This window comes from Solenopsis invicta, chromosome 4 (assembly GCF_016802725.1).
Source record: "Solenopsis invicta isolate M01_SB chromosome 4, UNIL_Sinv_3.0, whole genome shotgun sequence".
Classification (NCBI taxonomy): Eukaryota; Metazoa; Arthropoda; class Insecta; order Hymenoptera; family Formicidae; genus Solenopsis; species Solenopsis invicta.
Genome location: NC_052667.1, coordinates 2,782,478 through 2,805,521, shown reverse-complemented (window position 1 = coordinate 2,805,521; position 23,044 = coordinate 2,782,478). Strand labels below are relative to the sequence as shown.

The window sequence follows — 23,044 nt, the reverse complement described above, 5'->3', positions numbered from 1 at the left end:
TTTTTAATGTGTTTAAAATAATTTGAAATAACTATATCCGTTATGCACCGGATTCCCTATCTATAGCATTACCATATAATATGTATAATGTATATTTATAAAGGGCAGCCAAATATGAAAACGAGACAGATGGAAAAATACTTGTAATATAAACTGTCTCGTATTCATTTAACTGCCCTTTATATTAAATGTACGTGCAATCATTTTATGTTTCTACTTCACTGTAAAAAATAAAATGCAAATTTAACACTTTTGTATGTCCCAGAAAGTCCACTCTAAATTTTAAGTTAAAATAACTCAAAAGTAAAGTTGAAATAATTCTTATTTTAACTTAATAACTTAAAATTATAGTTATTTTAACTTAACTTTTGAGTTATTTTAATTTAAAATTTAGAGTAAACTTTCTAAGAAATTTTATTTTTTACTGCGTTATATGTTATACATATATCTTATGCGTAAATCTAAAATCTGCCATCTTGCGCAATTACTTTCAGCTTTCAATATAATATATTATTAATAAAGGGTGCGATTTATTTAATTACGATCAATGTTAATTAAAGGACTAACGCGAAATTTGAATACTACAACAAATAAAGAACAAATTTCAAAGAAAGTTTATATTAATACATATATCTACGGATATGAATGCAGAAGAGATGAGACAAGTGTATGACACGCAAAAAAAATATCAATACATAATACAAGATTAATAGAAATTAAGTACTATGGTAACAGACTTTTGATGACTTTAAATTAATCAACAACGCATAGTTTATTATTATGAGTGTTTAGATCAAAATTTATATTAATTTATGAAAAAGTGCGAGTGTTATCAGAGATTTTTCCTAACAAATAAATCAATGACAAATACAAATATATATAATATTTAAATGCTTTCTTATCATTACATTATTTGCGAGTAACGTATCTGGAGCGTCAATCATATTTCGTATGTATTCAAGCATAGCATTATCACTTATAGTATGCATTTATGATACATGAAATTATTTTTTGTTTCTACTATGCGTTATACGTTAAACATGTATCTTGAGCACAAATGTAAAATCGCCAGTCTGTAATCGTGTGCAATTACGTACAGCTGGCAATACGATATAATATTGAAAAAGAGCAATTTAATTAATTACAATCAACGTTAAATAACGAATTAAATTGAAATTTAAATACTAAAAATAAATTTATATTATACATACATCTACAAATATATATATATATATATGTAGAAAAGATCGTCTAAGCGCTGACAATTGCACGACACGGAAGAAAAAAAATTATTACAGAATACAAGATTAAAGGAAAGTAAGTACAGAAATAACAGAGTTTCCATGACTTTATATTAATCATTAACGCATAGTTAATTCATTATTCTTGAATGTTTAGACTGAAAGTTATAAAAAATTACGGAAAAATGCGAGTATTACCACTGATTTTCCTTTGGTTGTCATATCTGTCATTTTGCAATGGATATCGTTTGCTTGCACTGTTTCCCTTACAAGTAAAGAGTCATTTCGTTATGTTCGAGCCTCTGATGAAAGGCCTGGTCAGAAAGGGCCATCAAATCGACGTGGTCACAAGTTTTCCATTGAAAAAGCCTTATCCAAATTACACTGATATTGTGACAGTGCCAATAACTCTGAAGTTGGTAAATAATATGAGCTATGAAATGATGAATAATCTTATCAGTGAAAACCAGACGCACGTTGTTGGAACGATAGGAGGAAACGATCTTTGCAAACTCTTAGCAGATTCGAAAATAAAAGAGCTGGCGCAACCGAAGAATCCGCCTTACGACGCAGTGCTAATGGAGGTACAGAATAAAAAATTATATTCTTTCTTTTTAAATTAGTAATAAAAATTTATGCAGTTACTAAAAAAGAATAGTTTTTAATTTGGTTTTAAAAATATGTTTTAATTATTATTTTTTCAATTAATTTCTACACTTTATAAAATAGAATAATATTTTGATAAAGCGATTATCAAAAATGGGTCATAAGATTAATAAGAGAATTATATTTTTAAATTTAAGGTTGCAAAATGAAAATATTCACTGAAGTTTGCTTTGTAATCTACAATTAAAAGTTATTATCTTCTTATAATTTTTTATCAATTAAACAAAATCAGCAGACCTATTCTGTAATTCTTAACGACAGTTTCGTTATAGTTATAATGTTGTTGCGCAGCTGTTTTACCATGTATTATACCAATGTGCACAACGACGTTATAACGATAGTGAAACTTAATGATAAGAAAACCTTTTTCAGTCGCAGCTAGATCTTAGTGCCCATATTTATTCGTGTGATTGTATATACGTCTTTGAATTCAACCAGAATGAGCGCCAAATTTTTTCCTGTCGTAACATAGCATGTCGAATAAGAATTAGTAATATCACGATTTTTATTAAATTAATTAATTTAATATGATAATTGATTCAATTATTATATTAAATTAATTCAATTATTATATTAAATTAATTAATTTAATAAAAATTATGATATTGCTAATTCTTATTCGACATGCTGTGTTACGACCGGAAAAAATTCGGCGCACATTCTAGTTGAATTCGAAGAAGTATATAAAATTACACGAATAAATATAGGCACTAAAATCTAGTTGCGACCAAAGAAGGCTTTCATATTATCATTGTGTTGTCACATAATCGGTGCAAAAATATATTTTTGATAACAAAACTGTCGTTAAGAATAATAGACTAGACCTGTAGCTAACCATTAGAAGCACTCATTGATATACCGGAAAAAAATGTTTAGTAATAGCTACCAAACATTTAATGAAACAAGGCCAATTAAATATTTGATAGCTATTTAAAATGTTTATGTCAATAAAATAGAAATATCTAATAATTGTAAACAATAGTAAATTTTGAATATATCAAATTGAAACTAAATATATTTTTAATATCTTTGAAATTGTGATATATCGACAGCTTCAATATTTGCCCAAAACTGATTTGTTAAAGAACGTCTATCCACTTTTCAAAATAATTTTGTGAGAAAGGGTGCTGGTATTTTACGTATAATCTACAATATTTGTTAACATCAACATAATATATAGAACGTAGTTTTACATGATTTTGATAAAATATTGTTCGTTAAAACGTTAAAAATTTTTGTTGAAAGTTATATATAATTTTGTTTTAATATTGAGCAACTAATCATGTAATAACTTACACGAGTTAACAGTCAATAAGCATCATTCGCGTAACAAATAAGCTTTCCATTATTAGTACAACGTTAAAATACGGGCCTTGACGTTAACAAATTATTATATTATAAATTGTTTTAAATGACGACAAACCAAAGCAATGATTATTTCTTTGTCTTGATTAATGTATATAAATATCAAATTTTATCTTATTTATCAACAAACATGAATAAAATTTTTTTTGTTTTAATGGAATGTAAATTCTTGAGTTAAAAATCAAAATGGACAAATTAGAGTTGAATTTTGTTTAAAAAGTATATTAGTATTAATATCTTTCTCTACAAAAAAAATTTATATTTAAAAGCACTTCTTAATATTAATATATATTTAGAAATGCTTTTAAATAATTTTTTTTTGTAGAAAAAATACAAATAAGAAATAAAGTTTTTATTTTTTATTGTATTATTCTAAAAATAAATTTATTATAATGATAATATTATTTTAATAAAATTAAGAGTAAACTCAATATAATTCATGTAATTTTTTCCATTTTTTAAATATTTTTTATTTTACGCTTTATTCCCATTTTATTTATTTCAATTTTTTTGTTTCTTACTTTCTCTAAAACATTCGTAATAGGCTTGAAAACATTTTGCGGTACACAAAGTTAAAAAACTCTGATTTAGGTGAAAGAGAATATTAAACAACCTAAACTTATTAAGCTTGTTCTTTTGGTCCATGTTAAACAGTGATTATTATACCAACCGCACATAAAAATGCGCCGAGCACTAATTCTTTGATTATGAAGGTTACTTAACAATTTTAAAAAATTAAACTATAAAATATTGGAATTTTAAAAATTTGGTACTATTTTTCTCGAATATACTTATATATATGATCTCAATAATCAAATTCTAAAAATTTTTAAAAGCTAATTGTTTTTATTGCGGTTTGCGGTTCTTTATCTAGATATGCAATGGCATATAAGATATTATATAATATGAGATATGATATAAATATTTCTTGTAGTTTTATGACAATACAAAATTTCACACACTATGAAGACAAACTTTTTTCTTTTTATTTATGTGTAACAAGAAATAAAATATTAGTCTTGGATGATCGCTGCAATTTTTATTTATAACTATTTCTACATGTGCACAAGATAAAATGCAGCTTTATTTGCAATATGCCAGACAGAGAAAAAGAGATATATCTCTTATTCTGGACTGCACATTAAAATCTGTTTTAAAAACTGTATCATTATACAAATAATATATTATCATATATATAATGATAAATAATCAGCTTTTATTCGGTCAGCTGTGTTTTTTCGATTCTCTCTATTTTCCAAGCTCTCAAACAATATTGTCATGCAATATTATATATTTTAAATTATTATCTTCTTACTTTTTTTAATAAAAGCCTTTCTTACCGATGTAATATTTGTTAAAAAATATCAATCATCTCAATCTGATACAATGAAATTCTTTAATAGTCGATACTTGATCTGCCTTCTTAGGTTTTTGGCGCGCAATGTCTCGGAATCATCGCCTATTTATTGAAAGTTCCCTTGATCGGGGTGAGCACTACGTCGCTGTACCCATGGCTACATCAAATGGTTGGTCAACCTGAGAACCTGGCCTTTGTGCCAAACAACATGTTAACTTTCACCGCCCCTATGAATTTCTGGCAACGTCTGTATAATGTCTTACGCACGCTTTACGACAAGTGGTTATTCCATTACATGACGACACGGGAGCAAACCAGGTTGATAAGGGAGAACTTCGGACCGGACATGCCGGGCGTACGGGAATTAGAGAGAAAGGTGTCGCTGATCCTCATTAACTCTCACATCACGCTAAATGGGATACACCCGACGACACCTGCCGTGGTGGACGTGGGAGGCCTCCACGTCTATACTGAAAGTGAAACGTTGCAACCTGTAAGTCGGTTCTTACGACCCCTTTTCGTGCCTGTTTTCACTTTTTCGATATAGGATACACCAATGGATCACGAGTTCGCACGCATGATACTCCATAAAATTTTTAACTTATAGTAAAAAAAAGACTAGTTTTACTGCTACTAAGTTTTACTTTTAAGTATTCATCGTTACAAAGTATTATATCATGTAAAACGATAGATAATTTGATGCGTGAAACTGCAGTAAAACGTATTTTTTTTCGATTTGTTATCTTCAAAGATTGCTCCGAAAATTAGTGCTTCCTTGAGTTAAAGAGAACTAATAGGAAAAAACATCTCTGTAAAACAAAGATTTTAATACTACTTTTAATTGTTATCCATTTACATAAAAAATGTTTTATAGATTATCTTCTAGATTATGCAATAATAAATTGTTTGCTTATTCTTGAATTATTATCGATTGACATAACAATTGCATTAGAATTCATAATTTTGGATTGTATTGTAATATTCTAGTAATATTACTTCGTAATATTATCATGAAATACTTTGCAATAACGTTTTAAAATTAAAAATACAGAATAGTATATGAGGAACATTATAGCGTATTAATGGTGTGTCATACCACGTGTCATAACGCGGCACCTATTTATAAATATTTAATTGTAGTTTTCTTATCTTTTCGTATACATATATTTATGCAAAAGATAGCGTAAGTATCAACATCGTAACATTACGCACAGACCCAGTTTATTCGAGAATACCCTAGGAACGTTGTCAGGATATTCAAACGTTCTTAACGGAAGAGACAAAGGACGTTTCCTCGGAAGTCTTTATTGTAGGGGTTGTTAATGCTATTAGCAAACAGTATATTTACTGACAGCATTAATAAATGTTCAAAGTTGATTTTCTCAGCGCTCTTGCAGGAATTAAAGAAATGGATGGACGACAGCAAAGATGGTTTTATATATTTCACTTTTGGCTCGATGGTGATGATTGAAACGTTTCCACGCGAGTTCCTGAAGATCCTTTACGCTTCCTTAGGCAAAATAGCACCTGTGCGGATTTTAATGAAAATACCAGCTCCAGAGAAACTGCCACCCGGTTTGCCGGAAAATATTCACGTGTCTCCTTGGATGCCGCAGCTTAAGATATTAAGTGAGTTTCATTTTATTTACTTATATTTTTTCTACGTATCGCAATATTTTATTTATGACGGTTTTATCAGCAAAGTTTGAAATATTGAAGCCTTTATTTCAAGCTATAAATATATGAATATTACATCTTGTGAATTGCTCAAGTTTCTCCAATATTTTAACTATCTAGGAATAAATTATGAATTTATTCAAAATTTTAATTTAAATGTTTAATTTAAATAAAAGAATTTATTAATATTATACTGTTTATAAATAGTTATTTACTTATATTGCACTGATTTTCTTTAAGGGATGCATTTAAAAAACAGAGAGCAAATCATTATAATGTTTGTAAATATTACTGTAAATATATTATCATAACAATTTATTATTATTAATATTTATAATTTAAAATTAATAAGTTATTATTGACATTTAAATTAAAATTTTTATATTATATTTATATTTATATTATCAATAATAATAATTTCTTTATTATTTTTAATAGTAATATGAAATATTAACAATTATATATTAATTTTAAATATTCCAAGTATTTGCAAATTATTGCAAATTCTATTTTCTAAATTAAAATGATAGAAAATAATAATTATAAAACAATCTAATATAAATGAATGTTATAGAACATCCTAATATAAGAGCCTTTATCACTCATGGCGGACTAATGGGCACCCAAGAAGCGGTATCATGCGGTGTTCCCATGATCGGTCTACCACTTTTCGCCGATCAATTTACGAATATCAACGCATACGTTGCCAGAAACATTGCCATAAGACTGGATGTTAAAACACTTACCGAAAAAAGCATGGATGCAGCCTTAAATGCGATATTACAAGACCCTCTGTACAGGTAGATAAGACGCTACTCTTATCTTGTGATAATTCTATTATTGTCGCAAATTATTATTCGGATAAAAAATGTTTATGTATATTTGTGATAATGTACTCGAAACTTTTTCACATTTTTTTATTTTTGCTCAATAATAATTGTGTTTCATTATTATCTTAAATTTGCACGCAGAGAATTTTACATGATCTATTTTAACGGGTATTGAGTACATTTTTATAACTTATTTTTACTTCAGGGAGAGTGCGCGGAATCTTTCCCAACGATTTCTCGATCGGCCACTGGATGCTATCGACACAGCTAATTATTGGATCGAATACGTCATCCGGTACGGCGAAAATTCTTTGCGATCGCCCGCTGTGGATATGACCTGGTGGCAATTGTCTCTCGTCGATGTGATCGGGTTTCTCCTGTTTTGCGCCGTACTCATTATCGCCCTAATAGTGTTTATTGTGCAATTCATGTTTAAATTGATGCACAAAGGTGTTAATACATTATATTCAAGAAAGTTAAAAGCAAATTAATCATTAATTGATGATAAATAATGCTGTACTTTTTGCTATATATTTATATCTCTGCACAGAAATTTATCGTAGAAAACATAATTATATGATTTTCTTAATAAAAGTATTAATGAGGATTATAAATAAAGAACATTTGCATTTTTATCGATGTATAAATCGCGCTCTGATATTTCTTAACAAATGTTTGTTAAACTTAATATGATTTTCCGACAGATTTCTTGGCAGCTTAATTTTACTCGCAGAAAAGCATACATTGTTTCTATGCCATACCGATATGTAGAGGCACTTTTATATTATTTTTATAAAATGAACTCATTCCTATAACAGTGAAGTTATTTATTACATAGTATTTGTTAAAAACGAAAACGATAATTTTGGTACTTTTGATCCTCCAAGTCTCATATTTAAATTAATAGATAAGCGTAACTGTTAAACTCTAATTATTACATGTTCACTCAAATATTCTGTTTTGCTAATTCGCTTAAAAATAATAAGACGCAAAGCTTCGACGTTAACGATCGATGCATCACAACATTGTTTGTCTTCGGAGCAAACAAGTTTTTTCTTTCTGTCAGTACACGCAAAGGAAAATTATCAAACTTTACAAAATATGATTTGACCGGTACGATCCTTCGTCCGATCAAATCAGCTTTGACGAGAGACAATAAGTAGATTCGCGCCAATAACGATAGCTCTGGGGTTTGCGCTCTCGACCGGAGGGGTGCAGTGTCAGATTCGAGCGAGTGAATAACACAGATATTCAAAATCTAGCTTAACCGAGCGAGTTCTAAGTTAAAGTTATCGGAAGCTGTATTGCACGCCGCAGTATACTGGTGCAACAATTTGCACAAATTAAAACGACATTTAACGAAACGGAAGTGGTGTTAAAATCAACATTTATTAAAGACATTTTTGTTGAACATTTTAAATATTTGTGAGTGATCACTCAGCCATCTATTTCTTCCTTTTCCGCTTTCCATTTCTATCGCCGATCAGCTGACAAATCGGTCTTTGTCGCTCGCTTACACTTCGCGGGCATTTAATATCGTATCTGGTAAGAACACAGGGCGATAATTTGGATCCATGCGCGAATTACTAGCATTCTTTTTCTCTTTGAGTGGAGCCAGCATCAAGGTTTGCATTCTAGAGAACTGAACAGCATTGAAAATCTACCAGTACTTACTTGTTTAGTACTAATGCTCGACGTATTTCATTTGCCAATTTTAGTCCGGACATGATACCAAAAATCTATCGACAGTATATTAGTTTAGTACTATTTTTATTTTATTTTATTTTTTATTTTATAAGTAATTAATTGAGGCATTTGATTAAAAACCATGTTCTATAACAATATGTATAATATAGATGAAGACATCTCTGATGTTTCACATATCTACTTGCTACAGAGATTATTACCGTGCAAATATTATAATTATGTAACAGATTGAATGTTTCGGCTCTGTCTTCATGCCATCTTCAGCAAGAGTTTATGTTATTGTATGCAAAAATTCTTTTTCTGTTGATGTATTTAAATTATTATTAATTTTTACCCATTTATGTTCCAATTCCACCAATGTAGATTAACACTTTCGGTTTTAATTATTCTTTAATTTTCTAGTATTAAGAAATATAAGGTTAAAGAGTAAATTACATTGAAAATCTGTCTACATTAGTGAAAATGGATATTAACGGCGAGTTTTTGATTTTTTCAACATTACAGACAACTTTAATTCTTAAAATTTATAAAAAGAAAAGCAACAAAAGAAACATACGCATTAGCATTCTTGCTCGTTATTCACACGACGTCGAAATGACAAATACAAATAACAATTAAATACTTTGTTAGTATTAGATTATCCGCGATACTGATTATTCAAAACACGAGTAACATGTCTTATAGCGCAGCAAACATATTACGTACAAATTCGAGCATATTTATAGCATTATCATCTTGTTTTATGATAATTTTATTATTATCGCACATTATTACTCGATCCAGAACTGTTTATGTATACTTGAGATAACGTCCGCGTAACTTACTCACGTTTTCCTATTTTTGCATAACAATGCTTATGCTTTATTATTATCATAAGTTTGCATACGTAAAGTTTTTAATGATATATTTAAATGGCTATTGAATACACTTTTATAACTCATTTTTACTTCAGGGACACTGCGCGGAATCTATCCTTACGATTCCTCGATCGGCCACTGAACGCTATCGACACAGCTACTTATTGGATCGAGTATGTCATCGGATACGGCAAAAATTCTTTGAGATCACCTGCGATGGATATGATTTGATAGCAATTGTCTCTCGTCGATGTAATCGGGTTTTTACTGTTTTGCGCAATAGTCATTATCGCTATAATAGGATTCATTGTGCAAGTCATATTAAAATTGATACACAAAGATTCTAATACATTATATTCACGAAAGTTCAAAGTGAATTAATCATTAATTAAAGATAAATAATACTGTACTTTTTGCTGTATATTTATATTTCTGTACAGAAATTTGTCGAAGAAAACACAGTTATATGTACTTTCTTGATAAATGTATTGAGGAATATAAATATATAGGAAGTTTGCGTCTTTATCGATGCGTAAATTGCGTTTCGATATATTTTCTAACAAATATTTATTAAACGTAATGTAATTTTTCGACAGATTTTCCGGTAGCTTAATTTCACTCACAAAAAAGCATATATCGTTTACACACCATCCGTTAACATTTTGGAAATAAATATTAATGACAAGTTCTTGACTTTTTCAACGTCACAGAGAACTTCAATCTTTAAAAATTAATGATTAAATTATGAAGAGAAAAGCAACAAAGAAAACATACGCATCAGCATTCTTGCTTGTCATTTACTCGACGTCAAAATAATAAATACAAAGAACAATTAAATACTTTTTTATCATTAGATTATCTGCGAGACTCATTATTCAAACGATTTATGAGAGAGAAAACAAATTATGTATAAATTCAAGCATATCTATAGCATTATCATCTATATTACAGTATTATGCATGCATTTATGATAAATACTATTATTTTCTGCTTCTACTACGTATTATACCTTGTACATGTATGTGCACAAATCTAAAATCGCCAGTCTGTAATCGTGTGCAGTTGACAATACGATATAATTTTGAAAGGGTGCAATTTAATTAATTACATTCAATGTTAAATAAAGAATTAACTTGAAATTTAAATACTATAATATATAAAAAAAAGTTTAAAAGTAAATTTATATTGTACATATATCTATGGATATATACATTCGACAGCAAAATTAAGAAATCACTTATTCTGACTCTGAAAAATAGGTGTATTTTAAAAAAATGTAACTTTGTCAAAAATAATCGTAAAAAAATTAAAGAAAAAGCATTTCAAAGCTTAAAATTTCTAGTTTTGAGATTGATAACTTAGTGAAAAAAAATCGTACAATGCTCAACAAATACGCAAATTAAAAGGAAAGATCCACGCTTTCGAATGCTGTAAACCGCATTTGCGTGCAATTTTATTTTGCGTCAGGAAACTTTACAAAGTTGTAAAAAATTTTGAGATTTGACGCATCTCCATTTGAATCCGCGTAACTTTATAAACAATCTGTAAATCGTTTAATGACTTGTCAATTTAAAAACTAAAGATTTTAAGCTTTAAAATGCTTTTCTTTTAATTTTTTTACGATTATTTTTGACAAAGTTACACTCTCTTGAATTACACCTATTTTTCAGAGTTAGAATAGGTAATCCCTTAATTTTGAGTGTATATGCACAAAAGGTCGCCTACGCGCTAACTAATGTACGACACGCGGAAAAAAATATTACTACAGAATACAAGATTAAAGGAAATTAAGTACGGAAGTAACAAAATTGTAATAACTTTAAATTAATCGTTAATGCATAGTTAATTCATTACTCTTGAGTGTTTAGATTAAAATTTATAGAAAATTACAGAATAATGCCAGTGTTACCACTGATTTTTCTTTCGTGGTTGTATCTGTCAATTTGCGATGGGTATCGTTTGCTCGGACTATTTCCATTTCAAAGCAAGAGTCATTTCGTCATGTTTGAACAACTGATGAAGGGCCTGGCCAGGAAGGGTCATCAGGTCGACATGGTCAGCAGTTTTCCATTGAAAAAGCCTTATCCAAATTACGCTGATATCGTGACAGTGCCAATAGAAATGGAATTTGTCAACAACATTTCCTATGAAATAATGAAGACTTATTTGTCTATTGATTCGACGTATGTTATGGGGACACTGGGAGGAAACGATCTTTGCAAACTTTTAAGAAATCCAAAAATAAAGGAGCTGGCGCAACCAAAGAATCCGCCTTACGACGCAGTGATAATGGAGGTACACAATAGAAAACTATATTGCCTCGAAATTAGTAATAAAAATTTATCTAGTTAATGTAATGCAGTATTATATTTTAAATTATTATTTTCTTACTTCTTTTGATAAAAGTCTTTCTTATAAATCTAATAATATTTGTTAATTAATATTTTGCATCTCATACAATGAAATAAATACTCTATTTTATTTGCTTTTCTAGGTACATGGCGCGCAGTGTTTCGGGATTATCGGCCACTTATTGAAAGTTCCCTTGATCGGGGTCAGCAGTACGTTGCTGCACCCATGGCTATCTCAGATAATCGGTCAACCTGAGAACCTGGCCTTTATTCCGAACATTTTAACTTTCACCGTCCCTATAAATTTTTGGCAACGTCTATGTAACGTTTTGCGCACCCTCTACGACAAGTGGTATTTCGATTACTTGACGACACGGGTGCAAGACAGGTTGATAAGGGAGAACTTTGGGCCAGACGTGCCGAGCGTACGGGAATTGGAGAGGAAGCTGTCGCTGATCCTCGTCAACTCTCACCTCACGCTACATGGGATACAGCCAAGGACACCTGCCGTGGTGGACGTGGCAGGGATCCATATCCATGCTGAGGATGAAATGTTGCAACCCGTAAGTCGGCTCTTACGACTGCTTTTCATGACCGTTTTCACTTTTTCGATATAGAGTACGCCAATGAATCACGGACTCGCACGCATAATACTCCATGAAATTTCTAATTATAGTTAAAAAAAAAACAACTTTTACTGCTAACAAGTTTTACTTTCAAGTATTCATTGTTACTGGGTATCACACGTATCATAGAAAACGGTAGATACTTTGATGCGTGAAACAGCAGTAAAACTTGTTCTTTTTTCCGACTTCTCACCTCCAAAGATTGCTCTGGAAATTAATGCTTCTCTGAGTGTTTTAAGAAAAAAGGAGAATAAATCTCTTTAAAAACTGAGACTTTACAATAATACTATCTTCCCCTTGTTTTCCATGTGCGTACAAGATGCATTATAAACTGCTATACTTATTTAATAATAAATTATTTGCTTATTTCGAGTTATTGACTGACATGACAATTACGTTACAATTCATAATTTTGAATCGTTTATATTATCATAAAATACTTTGCAGTAACGTTTTTTAAAAACAGAAATACAGTTAAAAAAAATATTATAGTATAATAGTGTCTATATGTGATAACGCGGCACGTATTAATTATTATTAAATGTTAGTTATTTTATTTTTTTGTATACATATGTGTATCTACGTAAAAGATAGTGTGAGCATCAATATTTTAACATTACACACATGATTCATTTTAATCGATGGACCCCCTAGAAATGTCTTTAGAACATTCGATCGTCTTTAAGGGAGAAAAAAAAAGACTTTTTCTTGGATGTCATTATTGTAAGGATTGTTAACCTTTAAACACACCGATTCCGTAAAATAATTATACACATTTTCGGCTCTGGGAGACTTTTTCAACTTTGAGAAGTTATAACTTTGGTTCCAATCAACATTTTTTAACAATCTTTTCTTTTACATAAACGTTTAGAATCTCAGAAATGTAATTACATAATTGGCATTGCTGAAAAATGATTTATTGTTAAGTTATAAAAGTAAAACCATTAAGCAAAAATTAGAAATTGTTCAAAATCTACTTTTTCTTTAAAAAATCATATCTCCGCAAAAAAAAACTTTTAAGGTAACTTTTCCAAAAACGATGTTTTAAAGTTAAAGATTCATACTTTTAAAAAAAATTATATCAGTGCCATTTTTATTAAAAAATATACTTACATAACAAGACAAATATGAAGTATTTTTGATAAACTCCAGGTGTCTAAAATAAAAAAATATGTTTCATAATATATTTCGGACCTTACGCAGAAGTCTCCTTTTTTACGGCACTATAATATTTTAACTTTAGACAGAGTAACATACGCATACGGATTTGTTTGAACGTGTTTCGTCCAGTTTTTTTACACAAGATTACTCACGAAAAAGTTTTACTCACACGTTATATAGGTCGCATTGGCTCCAACAAAACTTTGCTGTCGTGCCGTTTGAATTTTAATTGATCAAAAAAGTTGATCAACCATATCAATCGAAACAGGAAATTTTAAACTTTTTTTATTTCCTGATCAAAACCTCCTATCTTATTCCGTCTTCACACAGCAAGCGTTCGAAACTTTATTTCTCAGACTCACTAATGTGTTTAAAGGTTAATAGGGTAAAGTCGTCTCTTATGAGATACCTTTCTTTTAAAGGCTTATAATTTATTTAATTCATACCATTAACTTCTATTTTTATATTGAAATTGTAGTAAATATATTTAAATTTTATTGGCAAAGTTAACAACAAATAATAATTGTACTTTGTTACATATAAAATTTTTTATTAAAATTGCTGATTTTGCTAAATCAAATAAAGAGTTCCTCATATGAATAACAAAGCTTTTTTTTATATAAAATGGGTCTTATTGACTTGAACCTTATTAGGTTTAAATTAGGCTCTAGACTCAAAATCTAGTTGGCCAATCAAATAGCTCTTTTAATATTCGAAAACTTGTGTACATAATATTTTTGTCCGAAATCTGTTCTCTTCCAGATATTTTAAAGTCTCAGTGCTAATGCTGAAGACATAACTTTCAAGCCTCATAATTCGAAAGTCTTTAATGAACAACTTCATTATAGCATTTTGGAAAACTCTCGAATTCAAAATAACAAATAATAAATGAAGATTTTTGAGTGTCTTATATTATGAGTTTCACACTTTTAAATTTCACGAAATCTAATACTTACAATTAAGCAAATCATCACATCCCATATTTTTCTATTATTACAACTTTTCTCTATGACTGCATGCAAAATTTGTTATCAAATATTTGTTTATTTTATAATAAACAAGATTGAAAGACTCAACTCAATAAATCTTAAAAATTTCAAAAAAAAGTTTTTTTTTTGAACAACTGAAAGCATAATCAAATAATGAATTTTTTACTAAATAAAATTCCCCAAAGGTAATAAGTTTATGATGGTACCAACCATGGTACATACGTCTATTAATAAAGCAGAAACTTATTAAGAACTCATATTAAGAACATATCCCATAACAGGCAACTTTACTCTACTATTAGCAAATAATATAGTTGCTGACAGCATTAGAAAATTTTCAGTTTATTTTCATAGCACCGTAACATTCTCTTGCAGGAACTAAAGAAATGGATGGACGACAGCAAAGATGGTTTTATATATTTCACCTTTGGCTCGATGATGCTGATCGAGACGTTTCCACGTGAATTCTTAAGGGTCCTTTTCGCCTCCTTAGGCAAAATAGCACCCGTACGGGTTTTAATGAAGATACCAGCTCCGGAGAGGCTGCCACCAGGTTTACCTAAAAATATTCGTACGTCTCCTTGGATGCCGCAGTTTATGATATTGAGTGAGTATCATTCTATTTAGAAATATAAATATTGCGTCTTGTGAATTTTACATTTCTCTGATACTTTATTTTTTTGTGAATAAATTATAAATTTATTTTAATTTCAATTTAAATATTTAATTTAAATATAAAAATTTACTAATAATATAATATAAATGATTTTTTAGTTTTATTGTTCTGATTTTTCTTAGCTGTCACAGACATTAAAAAAAAAAACATAAAATCATTATAATATTTGTAAATATTGTTATATTTATTATAAATATTACCATAATACTAGTTCATAATTATTAATATTTATAGTTTAACAAAAATATGTTACTATTAACATTTAAATTAAAACTTAATATCATATTTATATTAATATTACCAATAATATTAAATTTTTGTTATTATTGATACTAAATGTGAAACAGTAATAATTATAAACTAACTTTATATATTTCAAATACCTTCAAATTATTCCAAATTGTCTTCTCTTAATTAAAACTGCAGAAATTATAAAAATTTCTAATATGAATGAATCTCGTAGAACATCCTAATGTAAAAATCTTTATCACTCATGGCGGACTCATGAGCACGCAAGAAGCGATATTGTTCAGTGTCCCTATGATCGGTATACCGTTTTTTGCCGATCAATTTATAAATATCAACACATACGTCGCCAAAAACATTGCCATACGACTGGACGTCAGTACGATTACCGAAAAAAGCATGGATGCGGCCTTAAATGCAATATTATAAGACCCTTTGTACAGGTAGACAAAATGCTATGTCTTGTTTTATGATAAGTTTATTATTATTCCGTGTCGCACATTATTACTCGGACAAGAACTGTTTATGTATGCTTGAGATAACGTGCGCGTAACTTATTCACGTTTTGCTATTTTTGCACAATAATGTTTGTGCTTTATTATTATCATAAGCTTGCATGCACAAAGTTTTTAATGATGTATTTAAATGGCTATTGAATACACTTTTGTAACTCATTTTTACTTCAGAGAGAGTGCGCGGAATCTATCCCAACAATTTCTCGATCGGCCACTGAACGCTATCGACACAGCTACTTATTGGATCGAGTACGTCATCAGGTACGGCGAAAATTCTCTGCGTTCGCCCGCGGTGGATATGACTTGGTGGCAATTGTCTCTCGTCGATGTGATCGGATTTCTCCTTCTTTGCGCAACAATCGCTATCGTTGGAATAGTATTCATTGTACAATTCATGTTGAAGTTGATGCGCAAATATAATAATACATTATATTCAAAAAAGTTAAAAGTAAAGTAATCATTAATTAAAGAAAAATAATGCTTTGTTTTTTATTTATATCTCTGCACAGAAATTATCGAAGAGATCATAATTATATGTTTTTCTTAATAAAAATATTATAGGAGGATATAAATAAAAAGGATTTGCATTTTTTTATGTATGCATAAATTGCGTCTCAATGTTCTGTAACACATATTTATTAAATGTAATAAAATTTTTCAACTAATTCCTCGATAGCTTAGTTTTATTCCTCGAAAAACATACATCATTTATAGAACGTTCTCGATTACGTACAGACATATTAACATTATTTTTACAAAATAAATAATGTTTACGACAAGCATAATATGGATGATCAAAAATACATATATCATAGAAAAATTATTTTTTATCTAGCAAAAAATTTAATAAATTTATATAAATATATTTCAAACGTATCGATTAATATACGTTTAATGTCAGAATATAAAATTTAAGAAGTTTAATTAAACAACACAGAAACTACAATCCTGTAGTTTCCACTGTATTGTAATTTTATAAATTAACTGTAACTTAATACAAAAATACATTAATAAACGGCTTTTAGTAGAAATTAACTTTACTACTACTTTAACTTACTTTATTTTTTTCTACAATTTTAGAAGAGCTAGGAAAAAAATGCAATAGTTATATCAATATTATAATTAATTTATATTGATAACGGACATAAGCAAATTCTTCACTGTAATAATCAAAAATTTATATTCTTTTTCTTAGTAAAATTTTTTTAGAATAAAAATTTTTTTAGAATAATAATTTTTTTAGAAAACTGTATTGCCGTATAAACTAATTATCCTTATTATTTTTTCTTGACAACATTAATAAAAATTACAACTACCTAAAGATCAGAAGAGTTTAGATACATAGAAATACATATAGAATAGTTCAGATACAAACAATAAACCTATTAGATCACCATTTACCATTAAAACTGAAAAAGATAACAGCATTAATTTTCTAGACATTTTTATCAAGATGTTTAGTAACAGATTAATGTTGGGCCTCCAAACAAAGTCTCTATGGGCGATATTTATCTTTTTTTCTAATCATCTAATTTGCTACAAAATTGGAAATGTCAATGATTTTTATTGTCATATCCGAAATTATATCAAAAAGATTATAAATGTGAGATAACTACTCTGTTGAATAATGATGATCTTGTAAGCCGCGGTTATTTTCTTACAGCAGAGAGTTAAGCCTCTGATAGTGAAGTTCTTTATTACTGACATAGTATTGAAAATCTACAAGCAATATTTGTTCAGTACTAATGCTCGACATATACCGTTTGTCAATTTTAGTACATGTAAATTAATATCGATTTTACTTATTTTTTATTTTTTAGTACTAAGAATTTTAAATATAAAAAATAAATTAAATAAAAAATTAATTTACATTGGTGGAAATAGATATTAATGACGGGTTTTTAACTTTCAGTATTACGGATGATTTTAATTTTTCGAAATTAGTGCTGAAATTATCAAGAGAAAAACAGTAAAAGAAACATACGTATGAACATTCTTACTAGTTATCTATTCAATGGCAAAATGATAAATACAAATGACAATGAAATGCAATCTTACCGTCAGGTTACTTGTAACACTGATTATTTTCAAAATACCAGTAGTATATCTTATGAAGCGGCAAGTATAATAAATATTGTATGAATACAGACATAAGCACTTTCATGCACTTTCATTAAAGCACTTTCATCTATGTATATATAATATTATGCATTTAAATACACGCAAACATTTTCTGTTCCCACTATGAGTTACGTGTTATACATAATATGTATCTCTTGTGCATAAATCTAAAATGGTCAGTCTGCAATCGTATGCAGTTACGTGTAGCTGGCAATAAAATATAATATCAAAAAAGTGCGATTTATTTAATTACAATCAATGTTAAAAAAAGAATTAACTTGAAATTTAAATACCAAAATACATAAAGAAGAGATTTAAAAGTAAATTTATATTGATACATATATCTACAGATATATACTGTATATATGAAGAAAATATCGCCTACGCACTGACAAGTAAAAAAAATATTATTATAGAATACAAGATTAATAGAAATTAAGTACGGAAGCAACAAAGTTGCAATGACCTTAACTTAATCGTTAACGCATAGTTAATTCATTATTCTTGAGTGTTTAGATCGAAATTTATATAAAATTACGGAAAAATGCGAGTGTTACCGCTGACTATCACTTGGTTGTTGTATCTGTCAGTTTGCGAAGGATATCGATTGCTCGGCATATTTCCTTTTCAAGGCAAGAGTCATTTCACTATGATCGAGAGACTGATGAAGGGTCTGGCCAAGAAAGGCCATCAGGTCGACGTGGTCACCAAATTTCCACTGAAGAAGCCTTATCCAAATTACACTGATATCGTGACATTGCCATTAAATGTAGAGTTGGTGAACAAAGTGACTTATGAAAAAATGAAGAGCTATCTTGATGTGGATACGACGTACTTTGTTGGGATAATGGGAGGAAACGAACTTTGCGAACTTCTAGCAAATCCAAAAATAAAAGAGCTGGTGCAACCAAAGAATCCGCCTTACGACGCAGTTATAATAGAGGTACACAAAAGAAAACCACACTCCTTCTAAATTAGTAATAAAAGTCTACCTAGCTAATATAAAGCATTATTAAATTATAATTATTATTTTCTTACTACTTTTAACAAAAGCCTATCTTGTCGATATATCAATATCCTTTATGATCTAGCATCTCAATCTAATAAAAAAAAAACTTTAGCAATCAATAGCCTACTTCATTTGCCTTTTTAGGTTTTCGGCGCGCAATGTTTCGGTATCATCGCTCACTTATTGAAAATTCCTATGATCGGGGTCAGCACCACAGGAACGCTGTACTCATGGCTACCTCGGATAATTGGTCAACCTGAGAATCTGGCCTTTGTGTCAAATATCATTTTAGGTTTCACCACCCCTATGAATTTCTGGCAACGTCTGTGTAACGTCTTGCGCTCCTTTTACGACAAGTGGTATTTTGATTACTTGACGACACGGGTGCAAGACAGGTTGATAAGGGAAAACTTTGGGCCGGACATGCCAAGCGTACGGGAATTGGAGAGCAAGCTGTCGCTGATCCTCGCCAACTCTCACATCACGCTAAATGGGATACAGCCGTGGACACCTGCCATGGTGGAGGTAGGAGGGCTCCACATCCATGCTGAAGATGAAACGTTGCAACCTGTAAGTTAGCTCTTACAACCCGTTTTCGTAACTACTTTCACGTTTTCGATATAGCGTACGCCAATGGATCACGAGTTCGCGCGCATGATGCTCCATAACTTAAATAATCGTTACCGGATATTATGCGAATCGTATAAAACGGTAGATAATTTAATGCGTGAAACAGAAATTAAACTTGTATTCTTTTTGCGACTTGTGCATCTTCAAGGATTGCTCCGGAAATTAATGCTTGTCGGAGTGTTTTGAAGCAAACTAAAAAAAAGGTAAATTTCTGTAAAATCAAGATTTCAATACTATCGTTCCCTTGTTTTTCATTAGTGTAGAAAATTATTTATAGATTACTACTTATTTCATAATAAATTATTGGTTCATGCTATCGATTAACGTGACAATTGCCGAATTCAGAATTTTGGATTGTTTCGTATTATCGTAAAATATATTGCAATAAAGTCTTAAAAACAAAAATACAATAGTCTGAGAGAAAAATTACTATATGCATTAATAATGATGCGTGTGATAACGCGGCACGTGTTAATTATTATTCAATTGCTGTTATTCTATCTTTCCATATACATACATTTATGCAAAAGACAGCGTGACAGATAGCATCTACGTAGTAACAGTACGCATATGAACCATTTTATTTGAGGAACGCCTAAGAAGTATCTTTAAGATAACGTCCTTAGAGAAAGGAAGAAAGGACGTTCCTGTGGAGGAAATTCTTTATTATATAAGAATTGTTAATATTAGTAGCAAATAATACTTTTGCTGACAGCATTAGCAAATGTGCATAGTTTTGTTTACTTCGCACTCTGACACTGTCTTTCTCTCAGGAACTAAAAAAATGGATGGACGACAGCAAAGATGGTTTTATATATTTCACTTTTGGCTCGATGGTTATGATCGAGACGTTTCCACGCGAGTTTCTGAGGGTCCTTTACACTTCCTTAGCCAAAATAGCTCCCGTGCGAATATTAATGAAGGTTCCAGCTCCGGAAAAACTGCCACCTGGTTTGCCCAAAAATATTCATATATCTCCTTGGATACCGCAGCTTATGATATTAAGTGAGTATCACTTTATTAAGCTATATCACTTTTAAAATATTTTTTTTATGAAGATTTTATTATCAGAATCTAAAATATTAAAGACTTTCTTTCAAGTAAAAAATATGTAAATATTGCATCATGTATTTATGTTTCTTTAATTATTTAATCTTTTATGAATAAATTATAAATTTATTTAAGTTTTAATTTAAATATGCATAAAAATTTATTAACATTACAATATTTGTCAATACTATTATAATTATTATTATAATGATAATTTATTATTATTAATATTTATAATTTAACATTAATAAATTATTATTAATATTTTAATTAAAATTTTAATGTTATATTTATTGTATTATTATCAACAACATTAATTTGTTATTATTAATTTAATAATGTAAAATATTGACAGTTATATACTAATATTTATAAATTTTAAACGTTCCAAATATTTGGAAATTATTGCAAATTGTCTTTTTTGAAATAAATTTGCAGAAATTATAAAACTTTCTAATATAAATAAATCTCGTAGAACATCCTAAGATAAAAGCCTTTATCACCCATGGCGGACTCATGGGCACACAAGAAGCGATATCGTGTGGTGTCCCTATGATCGGTATACCGCTTTACGCCGATCAGTTTTTGAATATCAACACATACGTCGCCAAAAATATTGCCATACGACTGGACGTCAGTACAATTACCGAAAAAAGCATGGATGCGGCCTTAAATGCAATATTACAAGACCCTTTGTACAGGTAGACAAAATGCTATGTCTTGTTTTATGATAAGTTTATTATCGCACATTATTACTCGGACAAGAACTGTTAATGTATGCTTGAGATAACGTGCGCGTAACTTATTAACGTTTTTCTATTTTTGGATAATAATGCTTGTGCTTTATTATTATCATAAGCTTGCATGCACAAAGTTTTTAATGATGTATTTAAATGGCTATAGAATACACTTTTATAACTCGTTTTTAGAGATACTGCACGGAATCTATCCCGACGATTCCTCGATAGGCCACTGAACGCTATCGACACAGCTACTTATTGGATCGAGTACGTCATCAGGTACGGCGAAAATTCTCTGCGTTCGCCCGCGATGGATATGACCTGGTGGCAATTGTCTCTCGTCGATGTGATCGGATTTCTCCTTCTTTGCGCAACAATCGCTATCGTTGGAATAGTATTCATTGTAAAATTCATGTTAAAGTTGATGCGCAAAAATAATATTACATTATATTCGAAAAAGTTAAAAGTAAATTAATCATTAATTAAAGAAAAATAATGCTTTTGTTTTCTATTTATATTTCTGCATAGAAATTATCGAAGAGATCATAATTATATGTTTTTCTTAATAAAAATATTACAGGAGAATATACATAAAGAAGATTTGCATTTTTTTATGTATGCATAAATTGCGTCTCAATGTTCTGTAACACATATGTATTAAATGTAATATAATTTTTCAACTGATTTCTCGGTATCTTAGTTTTATTCCTCAAAAAACATATATTGTTTTACGATCGTTTTATAAATAATCTGCTTTATCGTTCCCATGCAAATCGTGTAAAGCAATAAATAATTTGATCCGTGAAACATCAGTAAAACTTGTTTTTTTTTCGTTACTTGTGCATCTTCAAGGATTGCTTCGAAAAATAATGCTTATTAAAAAGTTTAAAGCAAACTAAAAAAAAGAAAGAGTAAATTTTTTTAAAATCATGATTTCAATAATATCGTTCACTTATTTTTTATTAATGTAGAAAATAATTTATAGATTACTACTTATTTAATAATATATTATTTGCTCATGATCAAACTATCGATTAACGTGAATTGACTAACGAATCGATTAACGTAATTGCATTAGAATTCAGAATTTTAGATTGTTTCATATTATCGTAAAATATTTCGCGTTTTAAAACGGAAATACAGAATATTTTGAGAAGAAAATTACAGCGCATTAATTATGATGCATATACATGTGATAACGTGGCACGTGTTAATTATTATTCAATTGTT

The 23,044-nt window shown here is 29.5% G+C and overlaps 2 protein-coding genes across 3 annotated transcripts; both read left to right on the top strand.

Moving 5' to 3' along the window:
- Positions 1 to 345: 345 nt before the first annotated feature.
- LOC105201312 (UDP-glucosyltransferase 2) lies at positions 346 to 8,556 on the top strand. 2 transcript variants are annotated; one of them, XM_039447866.1, is made up of 6 exons: positions 346 to 1,317; positions 1,399 to 1,825; positions 4,700 to 5,122; positions 6,027 to 6,258; positions 6,881 to 7,106; positions 7,342 to 8,556. In XM_039447866.1, the coding sequence occupies exons 2-6, from the start codon at positions 1,427 to 1,429 to the stop codon at positions 7,625 to 7,627; spliced, it is 1,566 nt and encodes a 521-aa protein (XP_039303800.1). In that variant the 5' UTR covers positions 346 to 1,317; positions 1,399 to 1,426; the 3' UTR covers positions 7,628 to 8,556. The 2 variants fall into 2 exon arrangements, with proteins under 2 accessions (XP_039303800.1, XP_039303799.1); XM_039447865.1 differs by having other exon boundaries at positions 346 to 1,825.
- Positions 8,557 to 10,716: 2,160 nt separating this feature from the next.
- Positions 10,717 to 22,498, top strand: LOC105195677. The gene is given in 12 exon segments (XM_026133636.2): positions 10,717 to 10,789; positions 11,371 to 11,491; positions 11,593 to 11,995; positions 12,195 to 12,614; positions 15,203 to 15,434; positions 15,967 to 16,192; positions 16,436 to 16,715; positions 18,918 to 19,328; positions 19,539 to 19,964; positions 20,798 to 21,029; positions 21,550 to 21,775; positions 22,004 to 22,498. Coding segments are annotated over 11 exon segments (3,198 nt in total). The 5' UTR covers positions 10,717 to 10,789; positions 11,371 to 11,435; the 3' UTR covers positions 22,290 to 22,498.
- The last annotated feature ends 546 nt before the right edge of the window (positions 22,499 to 23,044 follow it).